This window comes from Prinia subflava, chromosome 7, assembly GCF_021018805.1.
Source record: "Prinia subflava isolate CZ2003 ecotype Zambia chromosome 7, Cam_Psub_1.2, whole genome shotgun sequence".
In the NCBI taxonomy this organism is placed as follows: domain Eukaryota; kingdom Metazoa; phylum Chordata; class Aves; order Passeriformes; family Cisticolidae; genus Prinia; species Prinia subflava.
Genome location: NC_086253.1, coordinates 12,167,742 through 12,189,541, shown reverse-complemented (window position 1 = coordinate 12,189,541; position 21,800 = coordinate 12,167,742). Strand labels below are relative to the sequence as shown.

At 37.9% G+C, this 21,800-nt stretch overlaps 1 protein-coding gene across 1 annotated transcript in view; it reads left to right on the top strand.

The window, feature by feature from the left end:
• Nucleotides 1–21,800, top strand: part of STK32B (serine/threonine kinase 32B) — a 158,577-nt gene that overhangs the window by 120,364 nt on the left and 16,413 nt on the right. Inside the window, exons 7-11 of the mRNA XM_063401606.1 lie at nt 7,894–7,997; nt 12,486–12,602; nt 13,728–13,853; nt 18,565–18,696; nt 19,483–19,547. Coding sequence (XP_063257676.1) covers nt 7,894–7,997; nt 12,486–12,602; nt 13,728–13,853; nt 18,565–18,696; nt 19,483–19,547 — 544 coding nt within the window. The remainder of the gene's footprint in view (nt 1–7,893; nt 7,998–12,485; nt 12,603–13,727; nt 13,854–18,564; nt 18,697–19,482; nt 19,548–21,800) is intronic.

Sequence of the window (21,800 nt, the reverse complement as noted above, 5' to 3'; positions counted from 1 at the left end):
GATTTACACTGGTCCACTGAACTTCTAAAATGTATGACTCATCCATATTTATTAATTAATACTGTGTGGGTGTACTATTGAACTTAGAGGAAAGGCAGTGGATGTCCTGATATAAACCTTTCACGCAGCAAAAATTATCCCATGGAGCTAAATTTGTTTCTCAGATGCTTAAAATATAGCAGGGGAAATTCTGAGTTGAGTTTTCAAGAGTGGTCAATTGTGCACTCATGTTAAACTGTGCCCTGAAATTAAATACTGTTTTTCAGCTCATTGCATTTTGAATGCATTTAAGGCAGTGTTTAGGTTTTTAAAAATCCAACCTTGATCCTACAGGGGGTTTGACTGCCTGTCTGCAGAGTTTCTCTGGTCATCATTACCTGACCTTTTGATCCCAGGGACATCTCCCGATGTCAGCACGGCAAGGGAGGCTTCTGTTTGTTCTGATAAGCAAGAACTAAGAGTGGCTGTGTGAGACTTTGAGGTGCTGAAATGAATACTCCCCACACTGATGGGATTTTCAGCTCGTGCTAGGAGCTACGTGGCTGAAGGGATTAAACACGGAGCTGCTAGCAGGCATTCAGGTCTTGGTTCCACTTATGGGTAGGAACATAAGCAGCTGAGGAACCTCAGGAGATCAGGAAAAAAGTTATTACCTCCAGCTGCTCTTCACCTCTTTGTGCTCTCTGACCTGCAACCATCCTTTGAGATCTTCCAGCAAAACTACTAATACAACCATTTCTTTGACTATTTCAGTTAATAAATACCCCACTCTGAGTTCAAGAGGTGGTTTTGGTTTGGGCCTTTTATTTGTTAATTTGTTTGTTTGATTATTTATTTATTACCTGCCTGAAATGCCCGCTGTGTTGTGGAGCTCTGCAGGCAGATCTGAGGGGAGCAGAGGTCCAGTGGAGGTGGCAAATGGGCCCCACAGGGCCCCTCTGCCCCCTGGATAAGTCCTGGGTTTTAGTCAGGCCAACCCCCCAGGTTTTTCCATGCATAAACTGGAGTAAAGGTATTTTCTAATCTGGTGGGAGTATGTGATGCAGAAGCCTGTAAGAGTCCTTCTGGTGTGTCAGCTACAGTCTGCCCCAAAAATCCCCAGTGAGGCAGACCCGCTAATCTCAGTACTGGGCAGAACAGCTGCTGTCCACACACTGGAGCAATCTTCCAAACACCAAATGGGTATTTTTGGACACAATCCCTTCTAAAAACTGCTGGAAGAACTGGCCACTGGAACAAGAACTGGAACAGAGTAACGAAGGTGCTCGTGTACAATTCCAGTTCAATAACAGGAGACCATGGCACGCTCATTGCTGCTGGGCTTGCTTTCAACAGGGGTAGCGACTCCAGGTTGTTTCTCTGAGGCTGATCCAGATGTTCAGCCACTAAGGGCTCCTCTGTGCAAGGTCAAGGAGTGAGTTCTGTTCAGTGGCTGAGTAAAGCAGAGGGTTGTATGAGGACAGCACGCTGAATAAGGGCAGGAGAGGTTATATAGCCATATGGAAAACTAATAAGGCATTCTAAATGCCGTGTCTGTTTTCAGGTAATGGTATATAAATTATTTACTTTGATTGAATAATTGCATTAAATATGAGTATTAAAACTATTGAGGTGTATAATGTGAATAATGCTGCAAAATCAGTTACATGGCTAGAACAAGTATAAACCTCACGCTAGAAAATTGCCATCCCAGCATGCCCAGGCTTTAAGCAGCATTTTGCCCCATAAAATAGAAGTTAGCAGCTGGCTAGTGCAAAGCTCTGAGTCAGAAGGCTGACCATTATAATTTAGACCCTTTTAGCACATGAGAAAGTAAACACTAGGAGGTAAATTCATAGTTTACCAAATCCACATTTATATTGAGGGAGAGGGAAGTTGTTTTCTTCCATTTTGCTCTTGAAACAGCTTCTACTTGGATAGAAGATCACTGGTCATTATTGTAGTTTGATTTCTGTTTTCTATTTAAAACATGATCCAGAAAAATTATTGACCCCTGATTTTATTTCTCAGGGGAAAGTGAAAATTAATATTTTCTCATCACAGTGCTGAGAAAGCAATTATTTCACTGAATTATTATTTCAGTGAATTATTCAGTGAATTATTATTTCACTGAAACATCTCACTTCAAGGTTCTTGGAACATTATTCGAAAACTCCAGTTCATTTTTTATTCAGCTCAATCTGTCATGCCTTAAGCTTGATTCAGCAAAGAGAAACTATAAATGTCTTCTGTACATCATCATTCCCACGTTTAAAATTTGCAAACATCTAACCTTTTAACAGCTTGTCCTGTGCTAATCAATCAAAATATTGCTCATGCTGTGTGTATTGTATATATGTGTATATATCAATTTATACACAATTTTTTTCCCCAAGATCAGGGACTGATATGTGGAAGGAGGATGATACCTGGTGATGGGATGTGATGCTGAATCTCAGTTAACGATGCTGGAATGTGTTTTCTAATCTGACATCTCAGGCATTGCAATAAGACCCACACCACTGAAGTGTGTTGTGCTGCAATGACTACTGCAGAGCGTGTTGTAACCCCTCCAGTAAACCACAAACCCCTGATTCTCCTTACTGACATGGAGGGTCCCTGCTGAGGTGCAGATAGATGAGAGCTGTAGCTTGACAACTGGATGAGCAAGGTCAGGGATTTCATTCCTAAGAAATGTTTTAGACATATCCACCTAAACTGGATCATTAAAAAAAAAAAAAGAAAAAAAATGAAAAAAAAAAAGAGAGAGACAAAAACACTAGGGTTTTTTGTTTGTTTCATTTTCAGTTTCTCATACTGATAACACTGGCACAGGACATTGTGAAGGAAATGGTGACCAGATGTCATTGGCAATATTTAGCTTTTCATGGACAGCCAGATCCTTACGGTAATCAATCTTGCAAGACTGACTTGCAAGTTGTTGCTTAAATAGACTGATCTGTTAGTGTGTAGATGTTCCATCCATCAGAAATAACAGCAGCTACTTTTTGCCAACCACACCAAAAAATAGACCTCAAATTGATCATTTTATCATGGACAGTGTTTTCAAACTCACCTTTGAGCAGCAAATCAAAAATAGTCAGAATTTCAGAGACCTAGAGCACTTACAGTTTATGAAGCTGTGATAGCAATGAATACTCAGCAGATTTTCAGAAACCCTACTTAAAATATTTTATTCTTTGTACAAAATGTAATTTTACAATAGGAAAAAATAATGAAAATTTGGTTTAATGTTATTTGCATTTAAGTTGATATTTTTATTTCAAGCTCATTAATCATGTTGTTAGATACTAACATCTTTCCACAAATAAAGGTATATAATTACCAACCAGCTACATAAAATTTCCTTTTTTAAAACTTTATTTTTGTTATGGATCTCTAGGAAAATATGTATAAAATATGAGATGCATCATCTACATAATTCACATTGCAAATCATATAACTGGTATGAAAATTCAAGTGGATAGTTATATACATGAATGGATTTGTCAGAAATTACTCCCTTTTGCACAAACCTACAGAACAGGACTGAGGATATTCCAATACCCCATTGCTTCTGAGATGGATGCAGACTCACTAGATTTGCTTTCACATTTAATTTGTTCACATGTTGTCCTCTAGTGTGCTTTTATTTTAGAGAGAAATAACCATTTATTTGCTTCCTACAATCTGCAGTAGTATGGCATTATTAAAAAGATACAGTGCAAAACCATCAAAAGATACAACTCTGAAGACGATTTATTTTAATTTATTAGTTGGGAAAACGTATTGACTGGAAATTTGTATTGGAGACAACCAATAAATGCACTGAAGCACACAATACAGTACAAATGTGGATTCTTCTATATAGCTTTCCAAGAAAACATAGCAGGTAAACAATAAAATCATGAAAGTGAAAAGAGAAAAAGAGAAAAATATAGATACAGAAAAGAAACAATAGAAAGAGGTTTTGTTTGGACGTTGCCAAAGTCAGTGTGTGCAATTAATCATTATTATATAAGACAAAGAGACATTCCTGATTTTATTTGCTCTGTTAAAATTAGTACAGATGTCTCATCTTGGAATGGCATTGGTATTTAAAGAGTGTTTCTTTGCCATTTTCAAAAAGTTGCATGAAAGGTGTCAGATCACACTTTGTGAAACATGAAAAGCAGTAACCCAAACAAAAGGTCTGCATTGCTTCTGAATTCCAGACCTTAAAAGTCCCCAGTTCTTCGGGTGACAGGTTTTCCAGGCGCCTGAGCATGTGAGCAGAGGGGAGGAGCCCATGCAGGCGATGATGACTGCCAAGAGGAAGAAGCTGTAAGGATCCCCTGGAGGCTCTCTGGCCTCTGTCACCCTCTCACGGGTGCTGTGGGACCCTGGGTGCCTGAGCTTCATCATCATCCCAGGACTGTGGGGTGAGCACTGACAGCAGGGCCCCGAGCAGCCTCTGCTCCAGCTCTGCTCAAAGCAGGCTGAGCAGTGAGGCTGGAGCAGGTTCCTGCTGCTCAGTCACTCTCCAGGCAGCTCCAGGAATATGCAGTTCTCCAGCAAATCAAAGAAATTGAGTCAAGGGAGCTGTGAGGACCTGTGGGATCTACCAATTGCAACACTCCTCTACTTTTCTTTGAATTTACTCTTGCTGCTAAACTTGCTGTTACTTGATTTATCTTAACTGTTTAAAAGTTGAGTTTCTGCCATGCAAACATCTATTGCCTTTCCCCTAAGTGCATGTGACTGTAAATACATCTCTTGGCCAAAACAAACTGCAGGATCAAACCTGATATTAAACCCATTTATTTTCCTGAAAAGCATTTGTTCAGTGAAAAAGGAAAAACATGAAACTCTTGCTCTTGTAGGTATTCTCACTCTTGTTCACACAAACCCTTGAAGGCACAATACTTCAGATTATGTAGATGCATGGGGATAAAGATGAAGTGTTGTTCTCACCCTAAATCTGGTAGGCAAGAGAGGATATGTTCACAGCGGGTGCACCCAGCAGAGCTGTTGCCCTTGCTCCAAGCTGGCAAGCTGAAATCTCATCTCCCTTTGGAAGAATCTACCCAGAGCAGGCTGCAGGATGGCTCTCCAAGCTGACCCTGGAATCAAGTTCAAATTTTAAAAGATTACAGACTGTCTATTTAGGTAACAATGTTAAAGAAATCAAAGGAGACTTTCATCTTTCATTTCAGAGTTTTTATTTGCTTTTATCCTGACCAGTTGGCACTCTGAAATGGTTCTCCAGGCACAGTTACTTCTTACAGGAAAACTTAATATTATGTCCTGTATTTCACAGCTCTAATTCTTCAGAGTTTGGCTAATTCTATGACTTGGAGGGTTTGCTGTTTTTTTGTAAGATCATGCTCTGTTTCTGAATGAGCAGGCAAACTCCGGAAGTGTGCACATAACCTTCATTTGCACCTAATATCTCAGTTCAAAAAGACTTTTAGACACATTAGGCACAAGATTAGTATGAAATGGGTATTTAACAGCCTTGTCAAACTAGAGAAAGGTCTTTTGGCTTGAACATGTTTGAGATTTCATCCTGAGAAAAACCTGTATGGGATACTGCAAATCATATTGCACCCTCTGCCAGTCCTCCCATCATGGGAAGAGAGTGTTTACAACCATTTCACTGGAGCTGATGGAATGCAGAGAGGCATTCCTGCTGGACTGAAAATAATGCTTGTAAAGAGGGCAAAAAGGTTCTCTCTGCTTTAAAAATTGGGCTTTTAACTCCTCATGTCCTGACCTAAGAATGCCATTGACTTAAGGTGAGGAAACAGCTTCAAAACTCCAGGGCAAAAGAAAGCATTTTTTGCTGATCTGCTTAATGTAGGATAAGTTTACCTCGAGGATTTTAGAACAATAAAATAAAATAAAATAAAATAAAATAAAATAAAATAAAATAAAATAAAATAAAATAAAATAAAATAAAATAAAATAAAATAAAATAAAATAAAATAAAATAAAATAAAATAAAATAAAATAAAATAAAATAAAAGTCAATAGCTCTGTCACTCAATTAGCAAAACAGCTGCATGATTCTGGCAATGTCATGGGTTACATCAATAAAGTATTTTCACCTCTATCTCACAGAAATCAGATAGTTATCTGTCTCATTATTAAAATGTTAAAGCTATAAAAGAAATAGAGAAACCAGTATTATACCTGCATAGTTCAGTAAAAATGCCAAAGGGCTATTTTCTGTAATGAGATATTGTACATCATCCTGGCACAGTGGGCAAAAACCGTAACAAATGGGGCTAAATCAAGCAAACCTTCACTACAAGGTTCCTATGGTGATATTAAAAATACAAGTTTGGTGCCTGTTGTGCAATTTAAGTGCATTGATCGACTAAAGTAATAAAAAATATCCTGCTTATGCTCTCACTATCTATCTGATAGACTGCACACCTGTAAGATGCGCCTACACACCAGCAGCATGCAAATAAGTGTTGAAATACACATGAAGATATAGCATGCCAAGGGAAGCTATGTCATCTGGAGGTGAGACAGAGTTAACTCAGTGTAGTGACTCTTATGGCATTGTTGATTTATGTCATACTGGATCACAGCCCAAGTTTTCCTCTGCCAGAGGAAATCTCGTCATCTATTCTCCAAACACATATATTCCAGAAAAAAAGTTTATTTATGTGCCTGCAGATCTCATACCAAACATGCTTGGACATGATCCTGCTGGTCAAAGACTATAACATCACGTTTATACATTCACTGCTTTTTTTTCTACAGATTAGAGTTTTGCCATAACTAATGTGATGCTGAAATCTTCTATAATATTTGGCTCTTGAAGACTTTATTAAGTCAGGTCTGGAGTTGTAAATTATTAGGTTGCCATCCATAACGCAAACACTGCAAAACTTCCTCTAAAAGGAATGCCTTTCCATTTATTAAAGGTACTTCTCTAAGTGCCATAAATAGTCAAATCCCAAACTGCCAGTCAGAAGTGTGACCAGACTACATCATTCACTGCAGTGTGCTCATCACAAAATGAAGCCGTGGTAATAAGGAGTAATGTAATACATCAGACTTGATGTCATGGCCAGAAGAGGCTCACATGGTAATTGTAATTCAGATGTTGTGACTGGGGACACTGTTGTCTAGAAAATGTCCAGTGAAAATGTTGTTTTCACAAAGTGTACTGAGATTCTGCTGTTAAATCATTAGAAAAGCATGACCAAGTTTTCATTTCATTTCATTTCATTTCATTTCATTTCATTTCATTTCATTTCATATTCACTCATTTCTGAAGAAATTACAGTAATATTTGTGCAGGTTTTTTCATGAAATTAGACAAAGTGGATCCTTGTTTTGAACATACATTCTCTTTTCCTCCACAGAAGTTACTCTTATGGAAGTCATTACTTCACTGACAGTGTTTTCTTCCAGTCATTACAGTTTCTCAGTGTCAGGATTTCTATTTAAGTACCATTTTCTTATATTGAATACCTTTAAAGCCTGTCTGATTAGTTCTACCCAAATGTAGAATAAGGGTGAGATTTACCACATTCAATAACTTCATCAATCTGGAGGAATCACCTCATTTGCAGATATTTTCCCATAAAATGTTTACACTACCCTAAATGTTCTCTTTAGGTCACACTTCAGACCAAGAATTCCCCTCCTATGACTATTTTTAGTCACATAATTTAAAACTTAAAAGAACCAGGTAAGAATTAATAGATGAAATTGCTGATTTTTGAAATGCTCTCACCAGTGAAGGTTGCTTGTTATCAGTAAAACAAGGCACCGAAACTACACCCTGAAAATGCGATGCTTCCAAATCCATTCCAGTTTGTTGAGTCCTTATTCATTTTTCAGCTGTGAAATACAGCCCATGTTCTAACCTTAATGAAATGCTTTTTTGTTTGGTTTGATTCACTATTTTAGCTCCAGAGGTGTTCCAGGCTTTTATGGATGGAGGTCCAGGATACTCGTACCCTGTAGACTGGTGGTCACTAGGAGTTACAGCATATGAATTACTGAGGGGTTGGGTAAGAATGATTGAGTTTGTTGTTATCTAACAAAAATACCAAGTTTGCAGTGCCCCTGAGTGCACTCTTCAGGTTAAAATTTGAGTGTACAAGGCCCAGGTCAGGAATGCTGGCCTGGTCCTTTCCCAGCTGAAAATACTCTTGGGAAAGTTTCACTCATACTCAAATACATTATGAAAATTTGCCTCAGTTTGGCTAAGGACAGACCTAATATTTAATGGCTTCTTTATAATGCTGAATTGCAAACAATGGTATTTTTTTTTCAAATAGAAGTTGAGTTACTTCAGACTCTATTGTATCTTTGATTCTCTTGGCTAATACCATAAGAGATCTACTGTAATATCCTAAGATGCTTGGCCCAACTACAGAAAATGCTTATCTGCCAGTGCATTTGTTTCTTATCTAATCAATTATGTGAATAAGCTTAATGAAAATCTTCTTGGGCATGGTTGAATATCACAGAAGATAATGGAAAATTCTTTTCCATTTTGGTTCAAAGGATTTCAGTCAGTTGCTTAAATATTTACTATTCCCCATGGAAAACAGTAATTTAGTCACTATTTCAGGATGATGATGTAGCTAAAGCAGCTGTTTGGGGTTTTTAAATTATTTTTCATTCCTGTTTTGGAAAGGGGATTTTATTGCATTGCAGTATGCTTTTTTATGTTATGACACTAACGCAGTTCTGCTACCTTGTCTTGCCAGACAATCCATCCCACAAAAATCTCAAAATTTCATGTAGGATGACAGATAAAGGAAAGAAGAAATAAAGAATAATTATTATTCCTACTTTTAAATGGAAAATTTAATTTCAGAGTGTCTGCATATTGTTGCTTCAGAAGCTACATTTTTCAAAGGCCTAAAATTTGGCCATTCTATTTTGTATTTCTATAGAAACAATAAAATTCATGCTCCTGAGACAAAGATCTCTCCCATGCGAAGACTGTTTCATCTCTCAAAGCAGAGGAGTATTAAACATTTTTCTTAACAAAAACAACAAACTAATAATTATTATCAATTTTTCTCTACCATAATTCTCAAACTTTTGGGAGTTTTTAGACTGACATTCTTCCTGGAATGGAGAAGCCTGGCAGTGATAAGCATAATACATCCTCAGTCCTAGTCACAGATGGTAGTTCTAGCTGCACTCACAGTAAATTAAGAGAACATCCTGATGGTTTTATATCAACCTTTGCACCAGTGAGTGTCTCCAAGGAAGAAGAGCAATGAATGATTGTTAATGAAAGCTGAACTCCCAAGACTAATCACAAAAGATCGCTTTGATGTGACAAATTCACTTTAATAAATGAAAAACTATATAGAATGTTGTCCATTTGCCAAGATCCATACAGTATTTCCTGAATAAGTCATTCTGCTACAAACAGAGCAAAGTTGAGATTGAATCAACTTTTTGTTAGGGTTTTTAAAAAAAAAAAACAAAACAAAACATTGGTATCTGAACTTGCTCAAGTCACCCAAGCCAGCTGCTTGTTTTCTCCTGAAGAGCAGCTCTTCGCTACTGAGCAAGCCAGAAGATGGCTGGGCAGCCCACACCACTGTATGGACAAGGAAAACGTGTATATTTTTTAAATTTTTCTAGTCCAGAAAGGGCCTAAACTGACACAAGTGATGACAAGAGAAGTAGCAGTGGCTTGAGGAAATGTGCTTAACCCGAGGCACGTCAACGACTGCGAGCTCTGCAGCCCCATCTGCCAGAGCAGCAGATGGCTGTGAGGGCACAGTTTGCACACAGGGCTGTGAGCTGAACCTGCAGGCACACAGCCCCTGCCCCTCCAGGTCCCCACAGCTCTGGCCAGCAGCGAGGACACAGCCCCAGTGCCACCCAGAACATGGGTGGGCACTCAGAGCCACCCACCAGCACCACGGCAGCAGCCCTGGGCAAAGGGGAGGCTGTGGCACAGGGCACAGCCACAGCACACAGCGCTTCCTGCAGCTGCAGCCTGGCATTTGCCACTGCAGGGAACAGCAGGAGGCAAGCAAGGAAGGAGCTTCACAAACAAGAAACATCACAAATTGGATTTTCCACCTCGGAGCTGTACATAGTGCATGATGCTGACAGCCTGAATTCAAGAGGTGATAAGTAAAAGAAGAATGAGTAAAAATTAGTTGTTTTTTATTGAGCTGAATTTTTGGTTTTATTTGCCTCTGCTGCTCAGGGTGCTCAAGGCATTCCAGCCATTCTCATCTCTGGCTTCCCACTGCTGGGCAGCCAAAACCATGTTCTGTTTGAAGTGACCTTGTAGATACAGGAGCGTGTTGTGCCCAGTACAGACCTTTCTGCACCACTTTTTGGTTATCCACAGTACAGCTAACATTTCTCAGTAAGTTGCGGGTACATTTTTCTCCTTATCCAGTTGCTGATAAAAAAGCTAACAAGAAAAAAAGCAAATTCATACAGCTGTGCATCAAACATCGATCTTTTCACAAAACCCATGAAATTAAACTGTATGAACAAATGGTTCATACAGTTTACGTGGCAAATGGTGCCACATGTCAGTCTGTTCCTGAGCTACAGACAGCTGCTAAAATGGTAAAATAAATGCATGTACCATGAATTCAGTAGAGAGAGTGAAGGAATGAGTAGTAGGTGGGATTCCCAGATTCTGACTTTCACTGCAATGTGAAAAATTAAAAACAAACTTTGATAAAAAATCCTGAACAAAAGCAAACCAGATTTTTTTTCTTTTTCCACAAAATAGAACTGAAGGGATAGGACCCTTGAGTGGATTGAATAGTTGGAAAATAGTGGAGATAGAGGTATGAAGGACATCAAAAGACCAAACTTATAAAGGCCATTTATTGTTCAAATTAACTAATAAAAATATTCAAAATCTCTGCAAATTCAAAAAAATTAAGATTTTAGGATGCTAATAATCTTGAAAATAAGGTAAACTTTAGGGATTTTCCTGTCAGGAAAAAGGCATGGGCAGAAACATCCTTAACAGAAAAACTTTTAATGATTTGTAATTCCTTATAGTTGCCAATTTTAGAGTTAATTGCCATTTTCAATAATTGGTGTATATTCTGTCTCAAGGATCCTACTTTCACACTGTTCTATCAAGTTAAGTCAGCAGTAGGTTGCTTCTAGATGACAAAAAGCATGTAAAAGTTTCATTTTTAATAGCTGTTTTATGGCAACATTACCACATGTAGGGAAAAGCATATGACAGAGTATTTCTAATGACAAGTTTGAACCCAATTCAGGAAAATTATGTATTTAAAGCAGACATTTAGGTCCTGTTGAATTCATATGGACATGGTATAGCTAAATAACAATGGGCTAACTGAATGTGAATGAAAGTAAAAAGATTTAGACCCTCCTTGAGTTCTTGTTTAGAACACTCCAGTTTCATACATATGAAAGTTAAATATGTACATGAATCTTCCCAGAATAAGAATATGTCCTGGGGCTTTATGAAGAGTGATTCCAATTCCTTAACAGATTAGATAACTAAAACCTAGAAATATTCTTAAATTATAATCTTCTACCAGTACATACCAGCAAAAGTCAAGGGATGATTCAGTTCTTAGTCAAGGTAAAGAGCATCTGCCCTTTGCTGTTCAGGATATTGGATTAATAGGTGACTTTATGTTGTTTATGAATTATGATGCATTAATTTGCACACTGCTGCTAGGGTGGCATTTAGCTGCAGATCTCATATCACTTATTTATCACCTGCTGGGTATAACTTAATTCACAAGCAATCCACTCTCTGTCCTTGTTTACAAAAATACATTTAGTATAATTATAACAAGTTGCTTCAAACATACAAGTATGTGCACAGAAAATAACATGAATGTAAATTTATATGTAGTACTTTATTTCCAAATTCTGCATGTAATAAAGATAAAACATAGAAACTTCATGAACAAAGCACTGCAAAGACCAAAGCTTTTCTTCATCTATAGAAGAATTTAGGCACTGCAAACACATGACAGCTGATCCATGTAGTATGCTAATTTTGGATTTTAAAAAAGGCAAAGAAGGATTGGGATTTGGAGTCTTCTTTTTTACAGTGATTCTAACACAGACTTTTGTAAGCTTTTTTTAGTTTCTTTATCTACTACTCAGCAAAATTAGGGTGACAAATCTCCTTTCAGCCACCTCTTTTCTATTTTGTCAGTTTAGGTCACAAGAACTGATCATGAGTATTACAAGCAAAAAATAGTAAACATTCCACTTTTCACATAGAATGCCCCAGGATAAAAATTATTAATTCATCTAATTTGAACTGATGCTTCCTTTCATGAGAGAAAAAGTTTCAGAGGAAATGCATCTATGAGTAATTACATTCATTACAACCAAAAAAAAGCACACACACAAAGGATTAGACTCAAAATTGTTATAAGATGTTTTTGTGGTTTTGATATTTTCAAGATAAACGGTACTGAGCTCAGGAAGATGTGAATAGTCTGCGCTCTGTTATCCATCCTTGCTGACTTGATATTTGTTTAACTTTATCCCAGAGGCCCTATGAAATTCATTCAGCCACCCCCATTGACGAGATACTCAACATGTTCAAGATTGAAAGAGTTCACTACTCATCCACATGGTGCAAGGGCATGATAGCACTACTGAAAAAGGTAAGAAAGCAGAAATACCTTCTGGCCTCTGTTCTCTTCCAGAAGCCTCTCCAACACTGGAAAAGGCATCAGAAAAACACACACATTAGGCAGTCAACATTTCAAGGATAAGAGAGCAGAGCTTATTTCTAGGCTGTTCTGAATGTGAGTGGTGCCATATTTTCTCTTCAGAAGGTGCAGTATTCTTAGGCTCAGACTCAGGCTTTTCATGGCTTCAAAGAAGTAAAAATTTAATATTTCTTTTATTTTAAAGCTGATTCACTAGTGACAGTAAAAGTTTGTGGGTTAGCAATTCCTCATCTATGCCCTGGCCCCATTTCCCCCCAGCTATGGATGTGCAAGTGGGAGAGGGAAGGAAGGACCCACCCTGCCCTCTGAATTTCTGCTGCAGTTTCCAGACAGGGAGATTAGAAATTAAAACGGCTGTATTTCTTCCTGCCCCAGGTTGCTATAGTTGCAACAACAAAAGTCAAGCCACTTTGCTGTAAACATCACTAAGCTGTAAGGCATGGCTCTTTCTGAATGCATCCAACCCTAAAAAATTTCTTTCTAAAATCCCATTTTTTTGCTTGCTTTAATTGTCTGGCCACACCACAAAGATAATGTCTCTTTTAGGTACTTCACATCATTAATATTGATATTTGAACAGGAAATATTTGTGAATGTCTGAATAGAGTAATAAAAAGTATTTGTCTTTTACAGCCATTAGCAATCTACTTTTGAATAGATAGAGCAGTGAGGTGGATAATTTTAACTGCTGCCAGGATTCTCAGTGTTACTGTATCTTCCAAAAAATTAAAGAGAAAATACAAATAGTTGGGTGTCATTGATCTGTGGTGTTTCATTTTGCGTGGGCTCTTGTGTATTTGTAAGCAGACTTCTGCTGCTCATACATTTATACACTTCATGCCTGCAACAGCCATCTGGTGGCAATAAACTGTACTCATATCCAATGAGTTATTACTTCTTTTTTTTTTTTTTTAAATTGGGACTCCTAGCATCTGTTAGAAGATTCCCTAGCCATTTTCTTACTTAAAAATATGTATCATATGATTTGTGTATGGAATACATTTCTCTTCTATATGGCATCCAGTCCCTTAGCAAATGCCTTGTGCTCGATCACAGCTCCTCACTAAGGACCCAGAGTGCCGCCTGTCGAGCCTTGCAGACATCCAGAACTCTCCATACCTGGCTGATGTCAACTGGGATGCTGTTCTAGAGAAAACTGTGACCCCAGGCTTTGTTCCTAACGTAAGTCGATATTCCAGGTGAATAGTGTTTGTAAATTCCAGTTTAATTATCACTGCCATTTTATTTGTTTATGCTTGTATTTATTTCTCTTCAGTGATTTACTTTGGATTCTACTTTCATTTACTGAGTCACAGCTAAGGGAGAATTTGTCCCATTTCAATAGATCAAAACAAAAACTAATTAACCTTGGTTCACTTTTTGTTCCTTTCCAAATAAAACTTTTTCCAGACTTTGCATTTCAGCTGTTAGAGTAAATGATTGTCAGAGTTAACTCTGAGACAAAGGATACTAAGAAGACTGTTGTGGCTGTGAAAGTTAGACATTTGAATAACATTTGGAAAACCCTTTCAAATCCTAGTAGGCTGTTACTTTTTTTTACTTTTTCACTTAAAAAATAGTGTTCCAATAGGCTGACCTATTTCCTTTGTGACAGTTTCTTACAATAAAACATTCCAATTCTGTGAGGGAATCTGGTGCATTTGGTTTTACTGTGGTCCCATTTTGTTGATATTTTCTGGATATTTCCTTTCTGATTATTTTCAAAATGTATTACATGTATTTATTAAATGTATTTGAGGGCCATAATAATACATTATTAAATGTATTTGAGGGCCATGAATAAAACGCAATGACTGTGGTGTTAATATGCTGCTTCACTTTTTTCAGTCATATTGCACTATAATTATTGTCCAAACAATGTAATGGTAGCATACCAAGGTTTGTTTCTGGGTTTTTTTATGCAACTGTAAATAAAGATGAAGAAGATGGAATAGGTAGACCTTGCCATCATCCAGGTGCACATTAGAGCTCATGATAAACATGATGGGAACAGGATCCAACTCTTCAGAAGCTGAAGGTGAGAGAGAGCATTGCCTAATGGAGCAAAGGTAGCCAAGACACTGCTCTCTGTGTTTACTGGGCTTCCTGGCACCTCACCCGAGCTCTCTGGAAGCAACATCCTGCAGGAGAAGAAAGCTGTGGGTGGGCAAGCAGGGTCTCCCTCAGGAACTGGGAGAAAGGCCAGGAACACAGCAGGTAACAAGCACAGCAGGAGAAGGGAAAGACAGGCCCCTCTTACAGGCACTCCAGAGCAATGTTCACCTGGGGAGAAATTCCTTCCTTTCATTTTGTAGCTCCTAGTGCAAGAGAAAATGAGGTGAATGTCATCTCTACCAGGCCGTGACTCTTTCACTCTCACTTGATGTCCATGCAGCTGGAATAATTGCTGTGCTGTGCCAAGTTCCCTCCCTACACTCTCTCAGATCACTGCCCTAAGCAAAGCAATGCAGAACAAAGCTCCTTCTTGGCCTGGTGGACTCCATTCTCCTGGTGTGGATCTACAAGATGAGGGCAGACCGACTTTCCTCTTCTCCTCTCTTCCAGTTAGAGCTGCTCTCTGAGACACCTGAGGTGTGGACTTGCTTCTCAGGCAAAACCCAACTGATTATTTACACTTCCTACTCCCAGCTAAAAGTTTAATCCACAACTGTCAGCATGTGGAAACCTTCACAACAGAGATTTTATATCCAGTTCCCCATACCCAAAGATACCACATACATGGGGTTCCAAGAGTCTCAGACTCTGCCAAGACAGCTTTTCTTTTCACATTTGGATTCACTTTATTTGTGTTTTGGCAAGCATCTATAAAACTAAAGGGGAAATCTGTAATATGTGAAGCAAAATAATATTCTACATTGAAAAGGAAGTAGGAGTACAATGTTCCATTTATCTATCCAGATTAATCTGAAAGTCCCATTACAAGCTCTAGCAGACTCTTCCATGAAGAGTCTGATATTGCAGGGCTTGTTCCACCTGGTTGATCAAGTGTGTCAGGAAAAACAGTGGGGTGAGATTCAAAGTGTCTTTTCTAGCCCAGCATTTATTTTCATAAAAACTTTGCTGTTTCATGAGACCAAGTTTGGTCACACATTTTCCAGGAACTTTCTTTTTGTAGCATCAGCAAAACTTTCACTGATTAATTGGGGGCCACGCAACAAAATATTTCTTATTTTTCAGCCTTTGGTGAGAAAGTGAACTGGGGCCCTGTGATGTGCAGAGTGTTTCGAAACCAGAGAGTTTTATAATTTTGACAGCTTGCCATGACTGTCAGGAGCTTGTCTGCCTTCTACAGCTAGGAGGGCACACGGGAGGCCCATGGGAGCAATGTCACATAGTTTAATGTCTCCCTTATAGTTTGATTCCATAAACATAGCTCTTACTTAACTAGCACATGTGTTTCTTTATGGCTTAGCTGGTTTCTTCATTTTCAGCTTGGAGTCATAAATTGTTGTAGAGGTTTTTTTAAATATAATTTGCTTTTATTTTTAAAGCTTCAGAATTAAAGTGATATATTTTTTAAGCACTCAATCAAATCTAAAAACTATGGATGCTCAAGGAAGGAACTGATATTGATGAAGCCTGAGGAATTATTTATTAATAAATATAAATGAGCTGTAAAATGCCACTAATAAAAACCAAATATGTTCTACTAAAGCTGGCTGGATAATATGCAGGAAAAGGCATCAGATGTCTAAATATTATGCTCAGATTATACAGAATTTTTTAGGAATAAAAATGATGGAGAGATTTCTAAAGCAAATGTTTCACTGTAGGACACCACAAATTATACAAGTAGTTTCTGATATGATTTTACTGCTTAGTGGCTTTCGTTACTAAAAATATCTGTCATTATATATGACTTATTTTAGTACTTTCCCCTTGACAGTGACAATGGCATGATTGAACTCTCAGAAGACCCAGAGGAAAACAGTTTGCTTTTAACATCTTCCACTACACAATTCAAACTGTTTGCAAATTTTTTGTGAAGGACTTCCTAGTATAACAAAGAACCTTAAAATTTGCTTCAAGTATCACAAATTAACATAACTTTTTTTATGGAGAACCCAAAATATTTAAGCAATGTGTGTAACGGGTAAGGAAAACCTTAATAAAGTGGATAGAAGAGAAAAAGAATAATAGATTAGAATGAAGCACCTGATTGGGAAAAGCCAACAAAGATTCACCAAGGACAAATGGTACTTTCCAAATCTTATCATATTCAGGGACAAAGTAACCTGCTCTGTTGATTTGGGGCAAGTTATTCTCAGTGTTTACCTGGATTTCTCTAAGGCTTTTGATACAGTTTCCCACAGGCTCCTTTTTGAGAATTTTATGTGTTATGGTATAGAGAAGTGATGCATGTAATGGGTGGGGAACAGGCAGATGAGCTGCACCCAGGGGAGGTGGAAAACAACTCCTTCTCAGACTGGCAGCCTGTCACAAGCGGGGTCCCCCAGGGATCCAACACTGTTCAATACCTTAAATAGTGATGTGGATGATGGGATCAGGTGTGCCCTGAGGAAGTCCACTGATGATACCAAACTGAGAGGGGAAGTGGACACTTTGGGACAACTACCCCACAGGAAGACCATTATAGGAGTGGGCTAACAAGAACCTTATGAAGTTCAACAACTATAAGGTCTTAAACCTGGGAAAACATAGTCCAGGGGTGTAGCACAGGGTGGGATCTACTCAGCTGAGGAACAGCTCCAGCAACTCTGGGGGGTCCAGGTGGACAGCAAGCTCAATGTGAGTGACCAGGGTGCTGCCATGGCAAAGATGTTGAGTTGCATCAATAAGTGCATCACCAGCAGAGATAAGGAAGTCATTGCCCCACTCTACTCAGCACTTGCCAGGCCACACCTGGAATACTGTGTTCAGTTTTGGTCCCCACTACACAAAAAAGCTGTGGACAGGCTGGAGAGAGTGAAGAGAAGGGCCACAGAGATCAAAGGAGTGGGAAATAGGCCAGAAGAGGAAAGGCTGGGAGAACTGGCCTTGTAGAGCCTTGAGAAAAGCTGGATTAGAAGAGATCTTATCACCATGTCCCATTACTTAAAGGTTAGCTTCAAAGATGGAGACTCACTTTTTACAGGGAGTCACATGAAAAAGACAATGGGTATTGGGTACAAGTTACTCCTGGGAAAATTCCAGTTGGACACAAGAGCAAAACTTTTCACAACAATCAGCCATTTCAATAATCTGCCCATGAAAATTGTGGATTCCCTAAAACTGGACTTTTAAGATTCAGCTGGGCAGGTTACTAGGCCATTTTGTCCATACTGGGGGATTGTGGTTTTGCCCCGAAAAGTTTGACCAGATGATCCTTGAGATCCTTTCCAGCCTGGGATTCCATAATACTGTGAACCCTTTTTAATATAAATGCTGCTAACCAAAACCAAACCAAAAAGGAGGCCTGCTCCTTCCTTTGTTCTCGTGGACAAAATCTAAGTAAATTAATCCATTGCAACACTTCAAAAAATCAGATTTCAACAAGGCCTTAGAGGTACTCCCCATCTCTTCTGCACCATTACTGGTGTCATTTATGCTCTACAGCACTAACTGATATTCTGATGAAGACCCCAGGCCAGATTAGTCTCTCTCACTGGGGTAACATAACTGTAGTCACTCTAGGAATATATCTGTCTATAACTAGGAAGAGGATCTGACTCTTTATAATTGCTTTATAATACGATTTTTATCTTATCTCCTTATTTAAACTTTGAGCATCACTCAAGGCCTAAAAAGACAGTTTTCATTTTACAGATGTGATTGAGGAGCTGGTTCATTATTACTGCTGTTAACACTTGCCAAGCAAATTAACAAAACACAACGATGCTTCAAAGAGTAACTTTGAATCCTTTTGTACCAGAAAGGAAGACTGAACTGTGATCCCACATTTGAACTTGAAGAAATGATTTTAGAGTCCAAGCCTCTCCATAAAAAGAAAAAGCGACTTGCCAAAAACAAATCCAAAGACAGAGCTAAGGAAACCTGCCCACTGGTAAGATGGGGACTGTGACTGCAGTCAGTGGCATTTTGTTTACACTCTAATAAGCAAACTCAGTTATATTCAGTTTTATCACCTCTGAAAATAGACTCAACCTCTCTGTCTGCCATTTTATACATTGCATAAATGTATAAAATAAATTCATCTCCAAAGCAAGATGAAAAGCAACCATTTATTTCAGTCAAATAGTAACAACATATTTAAGCTATAATAATTTTTAGGATTATCACAGATGCTCATTTAAAGTATGAAAAAGTGTTGCCAGTTGCGAAAAACACTTCCCACACATGGACAAATAGTTACAAAGAATATTTATTTGCTGCTACTACCAAAAAATGAAAAGTATGCAGTGAAAAGGCATGTTATTTATAAATATGTTAAAGCTGTCTCTTCCACTCTTGAGTAATGTGTTCCCTGTAGAAAGATGTATTGTATGAACAGTCAAGAGTACCAAGAAGATTAATAATAATTTCCAGACTTGAATTATCGTTCCAGTGAGGTTTTATATTATGTTGCTATTCCTAATGATTTTGAATGTTCATGCAAGCTGTTCTTCCTACAGCTATTAGATGTAAAAATCTTCAGGAATTCTTTGTGGGGAACTTCTTCCAAAAGAATGAGATTGATTGTGCTATCACAGCCCAATTTAATGAGTCTTCGAAATGCCTCTTGATAGCATTCATTCATAAGCCTTTTTGTTCAGTGTTGTTTGTGTTGTTGTGATTTTTGTCTATGGTTTCTCATCTTTTTTAATCAACCTATTCATGCTGTTTTTTAAAGAACGTACACCTGCAGCAGTGCTTGGAAACCGTTAGGAAAGAATTCATCATATTCAACAGAGAGAAGTAAGTGCATTTCTTAATGCCTCTTTAGCATTCAGTACTAAAATTAAATTGAGAACTAATTTTTTCTCACAGTGTAAGGGAAGGTGATTAATGATCACAGCAGCAGAGCCTAAAAGTCTGGATTTCCATTGATTTCTTCCTCTTATAGTCTCTGATGTGATAGTTTTGTAGTTCTTGCATCTCTGCAAGCAATCAGAAGACCTTGTGATGAAAGTATGTTAAAAGTGTAAGGTAAATGTTACTGAAACTCCCCAGAGAAACTGTCAGTAATTAAGCAGAGGAATACAATAAAAGGTACTGCTTTTTCTCAACTTAAACAAAATCAAGGGAAGCCATAACTCTTGAAATTTTAATGATATGAACTGCACTGTTCTGACTTAGAAAAACTGTTCATACTTCCCCACTATTAAAAAAAAAAAAAAAAAAAGTTATTCCAACATTAACTATTTTAACAAAGCTAAGTATTTCACCTATACCAGACATGAAGCAAGAACTTCTAATCTAAAGTTCAGTCAGGGTTGACAGAAGCACAAAACTGGTTCCCAAAGATATCAGTAATCTTCCTCGTTCAATTAGTTCATTTCTCATAATTAATTTACTGCTCTGAGTTGGAGTCACTATGGACCCATTTGTATTACCAGATACAACTCTTAACAATGAACTTGTTTGTGTCGTTGGTCAAATTATTACATTTCATTCAAATGTATTCCATGTTTTATTTGAGCTAATTGTATATGCAAGCCTTTCTAACAGAGTTGTGAGATGTGACAAATTAATTAAAAAGTTGTGACTATTTCACTTAATGCATACAATGCAGGTAATTACTGTCTCTGTAATTAAAACTGAGAAAGGAACTGCCAGCTTTGCACAGTTCACACAATAGCACAAAGGAAATTATGCCATGATCTACCCTGCTCCCTGTTACAATCTGTGGGACATTTCTATGACTGATACTGACTGCTCACAGAAACTACAAGTTCTTAGAAAGAAAAGGAAGGTCCAGCAGATTCTTCATGTTATTTTGCGTGATCTCTAGCACAGGAAAGCCACTGGTTTCTGTAAAAGCCATAGAGAAGCCAGGCCAAGTCAACCCACAGAAGGTTTTAAGAAGCATCTTGGTAGATTCTCTGAATCAGTTGAACTAGTGAATGCTTGAACTTTGTAGTTTAACCCACAAAAATCAAAATTATTAAGATCATCATAACAGGATTAGAAAAATATTATGTTGATTAATCAATGTGATGAATTTCCTAGAAGCTGTTCATAGAAGTAATTAATTTTCAGATATTAGTCTCCCATCTACTCTAGGAGTCATATATGAAGCATATCCAAGATGAAGCAATTTTTGGAAGTTAGAACACACAAAATCTCAGTGATGTGTTCACTACCTCAAACAATTTCTCTTGTCATGATTTTACTGTAATATTCTTAAATCTTTTTATGCATAGGAAATTTTTTGTTTGTTTCATATTGCACAACTACAGTAACAACACAAGCTATAAAAAACTCTGAGAGGCTGATGATCAACAAGTTTAAATGGAGTACAAGTAAAATGGAAGCAAAAGGTAAAACACATGCACTTCAATCAGAAAAGCATTTGTTTTGGTCATTGCTTGATTGGCTTTGACAAAGTAAAGGAAGAATATTTAGTATAGACCTATAAAAGATCCTACAATGTCCAAAGCCAGATCACAATCATTTCTCTTTTGAATTGCACCATAGCTTAAGAAAGGCATGGAGACACTTCTGTAATATTTTTCATAGAAAAAAATGTTAAGAAGGGGGGAAGCAGATGTCAAATGTTTGAAGTGCAAAGTGAATTAAAGTTAATGAGAAAAAAATAGGAGCAATGTCTTTCAAGGGAAAAAATGGGACTCCAAACTACAAGGATTCTAGGAAAAAAATCATATGCTTCTAACTGAGCAACACAAAGTCAGCTATTAATAGGTAGTTAATTTTGTGGTGTTAACCATCCCAGTTCCACAACATTTTGCAATCCAGTACTCATACAATATCTGCTATGAAAAGCAAAATCTGATTTTATGGAATGCCTTGCTGGTAGTTCTACGTCGTGCCTCTTTTCCACTGTGTGTCTGTCACCCTACCACAGACACTGCAAATCTTGCAATATGTCATGCTTGCTTCCGTGTCAAGAAGCTCAAGAGACTACCAGAAACTCTTAGATTGCAGGCAAGAGGAGCAGGGAGAGATAAAGGCTCACTGTGCTAAAAATAATTTAAACATAGGGGAAGA